General features: G+C 41.6%; 2 protein-coding genes across 2 annotated transcripts; both read right to left on the bottom strand.

Moving 5' to 3' along the window:
• Window positions 1-395: 395 nt before the first annotated feature.
• On the bottom strand, window positions 396-1,142 carry LOC117322772 (spermidine/spermine N(1)-acetyltransferase-like protein 1). The gene has a single exon (XM_033877711.1). The coding sequence runs from the start codon at window positions 1,140-1,142 to the stop codon at window positions 396-398; it is 747 nt and encodes a 248-aa protein (XP_033733602.1).
• A 258-nt stretch (window positions 1,143-1,400) lies between these two features.
• Window positions 1,401-4,702, bottom strand: LOC117322771 (glutamine-rich protein 2-like). Its single transcript, XM_033877710.1, has 3 exons — window positions 4,526-4,702; window positions 1,858-3,112; window positions 1,401-1,741 (listed from the first exon to the last, which is right to left on the bottom strand). The coding sequence occupies exons 1-3, from the start codon at window positions 4,700-4,702 to the stop codon at window positions 1,401-1,403; spliced, it is 1,773 nt and encodes a 590-aa protein (XP_033733601.1).
• Between the last annotated feature and the right edge of the window lie 4,574 nt (window positions 4,703-9,276).

Genomic DNA, 9,276 nt, shown 5'->3' with positions numbered 1-9,276 from the left:
TCACTAATACCCGGCATGTGTGTCTCCTTCTCTGAGTTAGCCCTGTCACTAATACCCGGCCTGTGTGTCTCCTTCTCTGAGTTAGCCCTGTCACTAATACCCGGCCGTGTGTCTCCAGGTGTGAGTTAGCCCTGTCACTAATACCCGGCCTGTGTGTTTCCTTCTCTGAGTTAGCCCTGTCACTAATACCCGGCATGTGTGTCTCCTTCTCTGAGTTAGCCCTGTCACTAATACCCGGCCTGTGTGTCTCCTTCTCTGAGTTAGCCCTGTCACTAATACCCGGCCTGTGTGTCTCCATCTGTGAGTTAGCCCTGTCACTAATACCCGGCCTGTGTGTCTCCATCTGTGAGTTAGCCCTGTCACTAATACCCGGCCTGTGTGTCTCCTTCTTTGAGTTAGTCCCTGTCAATAATACCCGGCCTGTGTGTCTGCTTCTCCGAGTTAACCCTGTCACTAATACCCGGCCTGTGTGTCTCCTTCTCCGAGTTAGCCCTGTCACTAATACCCGGCCTGTGTGTCTCCTTCTCTGAGTTAGCCATGTCACTAATACCCGGCCTGTGTGTCTCCTTCTCCGAGTAAGCCCTGTCACTAATACCAGGCATGTGTGTCTCCTTCTCTGAGTTAGCCATGTCACTAATACCCGGCATGTGTGTCTCCTTCTCTGAGTTAGCCCTGTCACTAATACCCGGCATGTGTGTCTCCTTTTCTGAGTTAGCCATGTCACTAATACCCGGCCTGTGTGTCTCCATCTGTGAGTTAGCCCTGTCACTAATACCCGGCCTGTGTGTCTCCATCTGTGAGTTAGCCCTGTCACTAATACCCGGCCTGTGTGTCTCCTTCTTTGAGTTAGCCCTGTCACTAATACCCGGCCTGTGTGTCAACTTCTCTGAGTTAGCCCTGTCACTAATACCCGGCCTGTGTGTCTCCTTCTCTGAGTTAGCCCTGTCACTAATACCCGGCCTGTGTGTCTCCTTCTCTGAGTTAGCCCTGTCACTAACACCCGGCCTGTGTGTCTCCATCTGTGAGTTAGCCCTGTCACTAATACCCGGCATGTGTGTCTCCATCTGTGAGTTAGCCCTGTCACTAATACCCGGCTTGTGTGTCTCCGTCTGTGAGTTAGCCCTGTCACTAATACCCGGCATGTGTGTTTCCTTCTCTGAGTTAGCCCTGTCACTAACACCCGGCCTGTGTGTCTCCTTCTCTGAGTTAGCCCTGTCACTAATACCCGGCCTGTGTGTCTCCGTCTGTGAGTTAGCCCTGTCACTAATACCCGGCCTGTGTGTCTCCTTCTGTGAGTTAGCCCTGTCACTAATACCCGGCCTGTGTGTCTCCTTCTCTGAGGTTAGACCCTGTCACTAATACCCGGCCTGTGTGTCTCCTTCTCCGAGTTAGCCCTGTCACTAATAGCCCGGCCTGTGTGTCTCCTTCTCTGAGTTAGCCCTGTCAATAATACCCGGCCTGTGTGTCTCCTTCTCTGAGTTAGCCCTGTCACTAATACCCGGCCTGTGTGTCTCCTTCTCCGAGTAAGCCCTGTCACTAATACCCGGCATGTGTGTCTCCTTCTCTGAGTTAGCCATGTCACTAATACCCGGCATGTGTGTCTCCTTCTCTGAGTTAGCCATGTCACTAATACCCGGCATGTGTGTCTCCTTCTCTGAGTTAGCCATGTCACTAATACCCGGCCTGTGTGTCTCCTTCTCTGAGTTAGCCCTGTCACTAATACCGGCATGTGTGTCTCCATCTGTGAGTTAGCCCTGTCACTAATACCCGGCCTGTGTGTCTCCATCTGTGAGTTAGCCCTGTCACTAATACCCGGCCTGTGTGTCTCCATCTGTGAGTTAGCCCTGTCACTAATACCCGGCCTGTGTGTCTCCATCTGTGAGTTAGCCCTGTCACTAATACCCGGCCTGTGTGTTTCCTTCTCTGAGTTAGCCCTGTCACTTATACCCGGCCTGTGTGTCTCCTTCTCTGAGTTAGCCCTGTCACTAATACCCGGCCTGTGTGTCTCCTTCTCTGAGTTAGCCCTGTCACTAATACCCGGCCTGTGTGTCTCCTTCTCTGAGTTAGCCCTGTCACTAATACCCGGCCTGTGTGTCTCCTTCTTTGAGTTAGCCCTGTCACTAATACCCGGCATGTGTGTCTCCATCTGTGAGTTAGCCCTGTCACTAATACCCGGCCTGTGTGTCTCCATCTCTGAGTTAGCCCTGTCACTAATACCCGGCCTGTGTGTCTCCATCTCTGAGTTAGCCCTGTCACTAATACCCGGCATGTGTGTCTCCATCTGTGAGTTAGCCCTGTCACTAATACCCGGCATGTGTGTTTCCTTCTCTGAGTTAGCCCTGTCACTAATACCCGGCATGTGTGTCTCCTTCTCTGAGTTAGCCATGTCAATAATACCCGGCCTGTGTGTCTCCTTCTCCGAGTAAGCCCTGTCACTAATACCCGGCATGTGTGTCTCCTTCTCTGAGTTAGCCCTGTCACTAATACCCGGCCCGTGTGTCTCCATGTGTGAGTTAGCCCTGTCACTAATACCCGGCATGTGTGTTTCCTTCTCTGAGTTAGCCCTGTCACTAATACCCGGCCTGTGTGTCTCCTTCTCCGAGTTAGCCCTGTCACTAATACCAGGCCTGTACATGTGTGTCTCCTTCTTTGAGTTAGCCCTGTCACTAATACCCGGCCTGTGTGTCTCCTTCTGTGAGTTAGCCCTGTCACTAATACCCGGCCTTTGTGTCTCCATCTCTGAGTTAGCCCTGTCACTAATACCCGGCCTGTGTGTCTCCTTCTCTGAGTTAGCCCTGTCACTAATACCCGGCCTGTGTGTCTCCTTCTTTGAGTTAGCCCTGTCACTAATACCCGGCCTGTGTGTCTCCGTCTGTGAGTTAGCCCTGTCACTAATACCCGGCCTGTGTGTCTCCTTCTGTGAGTTAGCCCTGTCACTAACACCCGGCCTGTGTGTCTCCTTCTCCGAGTTAGCCCTGTCACTAATACCCGGCCTATGTGTCTCCTTCTCCGAGTTAGCCCTGTCACTAACACCCGGCATGTGTGTCCCCATCTGTGAGTAAGCCCTGTCACTAACACCCGGCCTGTGTGTCTCCTTCTCCGAGTTAGCCACCTTAGTTCACCTTGTCACAGCAACATACGATCAGATGCACTTAAATATACTCGGTATCTGTCATTCCCGCGGTAAGTATATCATATTATAATAGATTGATTTTCCTGATCACATTGCCATCTATTCATCTTTCAAATATTTTCAATCATCAGACCACAGACGGTAGATGGCGGTCTGGGTACACTGGCCCATCTGTGTAATCTACCATGAAGACCGATTAGCTATCTAATGTAAACGGCCATTCTTTAGGCAATCAACAATCACATTTATAAGTTCTCCGTCATCAGATGTCTGGATATCGCAACACGACGGAATACCTAACAGAAGCGAGAGTCTAAAGTAATAAATGTTGTCGTATTGTGAATGATTGTTGATTAGTTTCCATATTTATCGTTGTAAAGAGATGCCTACCTACCCGTTACTACTAATTGTTCAATGCTATTGTCTTTTATAGTCGTGTCAAGCTTCTACATGTATGTGCAGGAATAGCATCATATAACAGAGTCCGTCAATGACTCCATCATCAGTGGACACCCTTTGCGACCTTACTGTTTTGTTCATAGTGTTATATTTACATTTGAGAGCTCTGGCATTGATGTAGGTTTAAATGCCATCCATCACGCGCTACACTTATCAGCGTATTAATACAACACAAACCGGAACTACAATATCCAGGACAATTAAGTTTAACGACTAACTAGTTTGTCTACATTATTTGTTATAAAAAATATGGCATTTGCGCATTACGTTGATAATAAAATGATTAACAAAATTGTTTTTTTTTTTTTTTTTTTTTAATTTTCCATGTACTATTTTGTTTGCCAAAAAGCACCCGACCATGTTTCGGCTGTTCCAACGACTGACAAAAAATCTGCTGACTGTCGGTAAGGCGGGAATTATGAATTTTAAATATGAATTATAGCATTTAAAAAAAAACAGTAAAAGGCATGTAAATATAAGGCGTTGAACTGTTTTTGTGTGGTATTTATGATCTATTTGAATGCCAGAGCTTTGCAAGCAAACAAATCATAATATGCTTACGCACATTATGATTTGTTTGTTTGCAAAGCTCTGGCATTCAAATAAATCATAAATACCATACAAAAGCAGTTCAATGCTTAACTCATGTCTGGTTTAAAGCTTAATGACAACGACAACCAGGCAACGCGTCACGGAAACGGTAACAGGGCGATACGTGATGGTACATGGCAATCCCTTCATAAAAAGGCTCCTGTCCAGGAAGAAATCGACTCAACCGAAGAGCTCGAGCGTCAGGATACATAAAATTTGCTTTAATGGGAAATTTCTAATTGATAGCATCCAGCAAACTGAGAATGTTACACGATCTTTTATTTGATGTACACATGTTTTGGTGCAAGGAATCAACTGATGTCTTGTAACCGTCAAATGTACTGCCTTGGCATAGCCGTCACGTGTTTCCATGTTACCTTCACGTGTTTCCATGTTACTTTCACGTGTTTCCATGTTACCGTCAAGTGTTTCCATGTTACCGTCACGTGTTTCTATGTTACCCTCAAATGTTTCCATGTTACCGTCACGTGTTTCTATGTTACCCTCAAATGTTTCCATGTTACCGTCAAGTGTTTTTTTTTGTTACCCTCAAGTGTTTCCATGTTACCGTCAAGTGTTTTTTTGTTACCGTCACGTGTTTCCATGCTTACCGTCAAATGTTTCCATCATGTTACCGTCAAGTGTTTCCATGTTACCGTCAAATGTTTCCATCATGTTACCGTCAAATGTTTCCATGTTACCGTCAAGTGTTTCCATAATACCGTCACGTGTTTCTATGTTACCCTCAAATGTTTCCATGTTACCGTCACGTGTTTCCATGTTACCGTCACGTGTTTCTATGTTACCCTCAAATGTTTCCATGTTACCGTCAAATGTTTCCATCATGTTACCGTCAAATGTTTCCATGTTACCGTCACGTGTTTCCATGTTACCGTCACGTGTTTCCATGTTACCGTCAAATATTTCCATCATGTTACCGTCAAGTGTTTTTTGTTACCGTCACGTGTTTATATGTTACCGTCAAGTGTTTCTATGTAACTGCCTTGTGTATTCATGCTACCGTAAAGTGTTGCCATGTCACCGTCAAGGTTTTCTTTTTTATCTCGTTATGTATACAATGGCCGCGACTTGTTTTAAGGTGTTACAATTACAGATGTTATGAAATGTACAAAAGTACAAAAGTACAAAAGTACAAAAGACCACATAGGTCCCTGTGCAAAATTGTGTTTCGAGTTTGATCACTTTTATATTATTATGTATACAACACAACTACTGTGTTGATTTTATCTTTTTAAAAATAATAAATAAACACACATTTGATTTTGCACAGTTTTTATTATCAAACTCAGCTATTGTTTACACAAATACATTAGGTAAATCTATGTTATTTAGTATCATGTGACCATCACAATTACGATGTACATAAAGCACAAAGACTTTAGTACCAGTATAATGATAGTATACCGACAAATCGTCCATTACCTTCAGTTGTCATGTTTACTAGGGGATACCGATAAACCGTTCTTGTGACGGTAACATATGTTTACACTCACATCACCTGAAAACACAGAACACCAATGACGGAAAATAAATTTAAAAAAAATATATAATAACCATGATCAAGTGAAACAAATACAAGCTTGCTTACGGAACTTTGAATTTTATTTAAACATTTCGCTCAGTTGTCGCCATCGGCCTCCGGACACCTGTTTAAATGCAACATGGAAACTGCGCAGGTACATCAAACATCAGGCGACGTCATTTGTTGGCAGGGATTGCGAGTCCTCGTGATTCTGACTGCAAGGAGACAACACGTGTTAGTGTACTAGATTTTAAACACTATAAAATACTGAAATATCCCTTTGTTGTCTATTTTTACACGTGATATAAAAGTCACGGGGACAAATCTGGTACAGATCTCAGCAGACACATATACACTGAATGTACAACTATCAGCTGGTAACTTATCAACGGTTACGATAATTGAAATATTTTTTTTTTTACATTAATGACACATATTACTAAAATCTATATACACACACTGTAATACAATACCGGTATGATTATTTCAAGTCAAAGACGACAATTACGACAGAGTTATCTGCCCGAAGTAAACAGTTTTTCAGTTATCTCCCCGAAGTAAACAGTTTTACAGTTATCTGCCCGTAATACATAATTTTACAGGGCCATCTGCCCGAAGTACAGAGTTTTCTCCTTGGAAACTTGAATACAGTTATCTAATTGGAATTATTCCTTATATATATATATGCTTCACAATAACACTAATATGAAGTTAATTCAAACGGTGTGTTCACTGGAAAACCATTTACTAGTGCAAGGTGTAATAGAGTGTAATATATCGATAAGCATTATTTAGTTTTAGATAACGTCAGACTCGATGATACCGAGGCAGTGTTGTAACCGGCTGTCCAAAGTTATTCCCTTGTAACAAGATGGAACATATTCGTGGAGTTCCGGGAGAAGTTATCTCCCCCTACCTCTCGGTACAGACACGTTTGGAAATGTCTCTATTAAATACGTGGTACAATTTATAGCCGATATGGTTGACACTACGTTAACTATCTCTTAAGTAGATTATTTTATCTGTCTGAAGACAATTACAGTATTGTGCAGATATAGATACGGACGTAAAGGCGTATGTATATGATATAAAGATGTAAGAATCGTGTAGACCCTGTCGAATGTAAACACATATATCTTTTCTTACACAATCGTCACGTTTTTGTGGCATTTATTTATTTCCTCATGTTCTGTGAATCTTACATCCGGAAAACCCGATCACTTAAACGCCTGTTTAGATGGACCTGTTAATAAAACGTTAGGGTTAATGTTTATTTTCTCTAAAAAGGAATTTTCATAAAGTGAAAAGGTCACAAGGTACATTCTTACAGATCAGGCCGTATACAATAAAATACTATAGGATATATATATGAACACTTGTAATAAATACACAAATGCACGCCTTAATGAACGCGCGCGCGCGAGACCTCCGGTATTTGTCATACAAACGATGCTGTCATAGTGCTGATTCAGAATTCTGAACAACAACCATTATAAGTGTCAGTTAAAGTACACATTGTTCCAATCAGCTGCAAATACCGATGTATATATGTGTTGAGGACCTCATCTCTCACACTTGTTTGGACATTTGTTTCACTTCTTGCTGTCAGCGCTATTGATATACAAATATTTATTAATTACACCTAAAAACAGATACATTGATGTGAGTGGTATATTGAAATTTTGCTGATGAAGCTGACGAAGTTGTTTTCACCTGGTTCCAATCGATACACAGATCAATAAGCTGAGTCGCTCCCTATACCTATATATAACGCATGCTAGCAATAATCTAAATATAGAACATGAAGCATATTGGGAAATTATAGAACTATGAGTAGTAACTACGATGTTGAGATCATGCACGCGGGTGGGTTGTTTTCGTTTACTAGATTTAGAGTTGATGTATTTTACAGTTCGAGTTTTCTTGTTTTTCCAATATATGTAATACCCCAATCACTGACAAAGGTATTTCGGATTGACGATCACTTTAAACTATAGACACATCAATATATACTACTGTCTAATTAATGGAGCACGTGCCTTTATATATAAAAGTGGATGACCTTGGTTACTAAGGTGTTAACATATACCTAGCGGATTGTACATAATATCATGTAGCTTTTGGGGTTTATCTACGTCGTTATAATAAATGTCGTTATTACAGTATATGTTTTCAGAGTAACGGCAGAAGGCGTCTATACATGTATTTAAATGATGTAAATAATTCAATTCAACTTCAATAGCACATTTAATACTGTTACAATAAGAGTAGTAATGTGATGTTTATAAACTACGAACAGAACTAAGACAACCCATAAGTTGTTACGATGGACCTGTTTAAAGTCAAACTATATATGGCCATCTTCTTCAGTTCTGTTTAATGAATACTGAGGTATGAAGTATAAACACTGTTTTCGTATTATCAGATGAAATACACTCATGTATACTGTAAACATTTTGATGGTCACTTATTTAATAGACTTCCGATCTGAGAAAAGTACTTTTTCTGGCAGATTGGTTAAGGGGATGTTGGAAAAGTAATCAAATCATCCTTCAATGAATTGTGGAATTGCAAAGGCTTTGTATCATCAAAAAACAAATAATTAAATAATGATGTTTCTTATTTCAAAAAAGCGTTGAAAATTGCAGACTTTACATCGTCTATAATAATGCATGTCTCGTGATGCACGATGTTCCTGCTATATTTCACCGGCGACCTTTTTGCACAAGTTGTGCTAGACTTTAGAAAATGTTGAGCGTTGTTCATGAACAATCTACATTTGTACGGGAAATACGAGCTTATTTTTTTTTCTTATATTTCATTACTTGACATTTGAAATTTATTCGCAGTAACAAAGTCTATATTTATTTAAGTGAATGGCGAGACCTTGACAAAATGGCGATGACTCACAGCGTCACGACCCAGTGACGAAATAGGTATACCACATACATATATATACTTAGCTCTCCTAGCACAGCCCATCACACCATCTCTACAAGCAAACGCTTGTGTTCGGTTTCAGATTGTCAAATGATATTAGGCATAAAAAAGTCCCAGCAATTTTCAAATAAAAATGACCACGGCCATCAACTGCTTCATATCGAAACCATAGGCGAAGTGTCCCAATATTCTGAAAATCAAATTTGATTCGAACGCTGGAACACTATCGTTTTCACCCTTTCCTATTGTAGACTTCGTATTTTGGTCGGAGTTGCCTGTTTTCATCACCATAAAACCACTGTGCACTGCTTATATATCAAACGCAACCTGTCAATAGCTGCTCGCGAGGCTCAGTGGGTCAGGGGGCCCGTTATACGGAGGTGTAACCACAAAGAACTAAATATTCAACCAGTGAAAGTCAAATTGAATTTGAGATACTGATTTATAGTTATAAAACGTTTGGCAATACAGGTGTGTAACTTACAGGTGTAATGTAGGGGGGATGTTAATCTATATCAAAATACTTGCGGCCCAGTTTACGAGAATTGCTGAAGGATACTTGTATCAGTTTTTATAGCAGAAGTATGCACATAAGCATGACAAAGTGTGA

Source organism: Pecten maximus, chromosome 3 (assembly GCF_902652985.1).
Source record: "Pecten maximus chromosome 3, xPecMax1.1, whole genome shotgun sequence".
NCBI classification, from domain to species: Eukaryota; Metazoa; Mollusca; class Bivalvia; order Pectinida; family Pectinidae; genus Pecten; species Pecten maximus.
The sequence above is the reverse complement of the archived record's forward strand: the minus strand, read 5'-3'. Positions and strand labels throughout refer to the sequence as shown.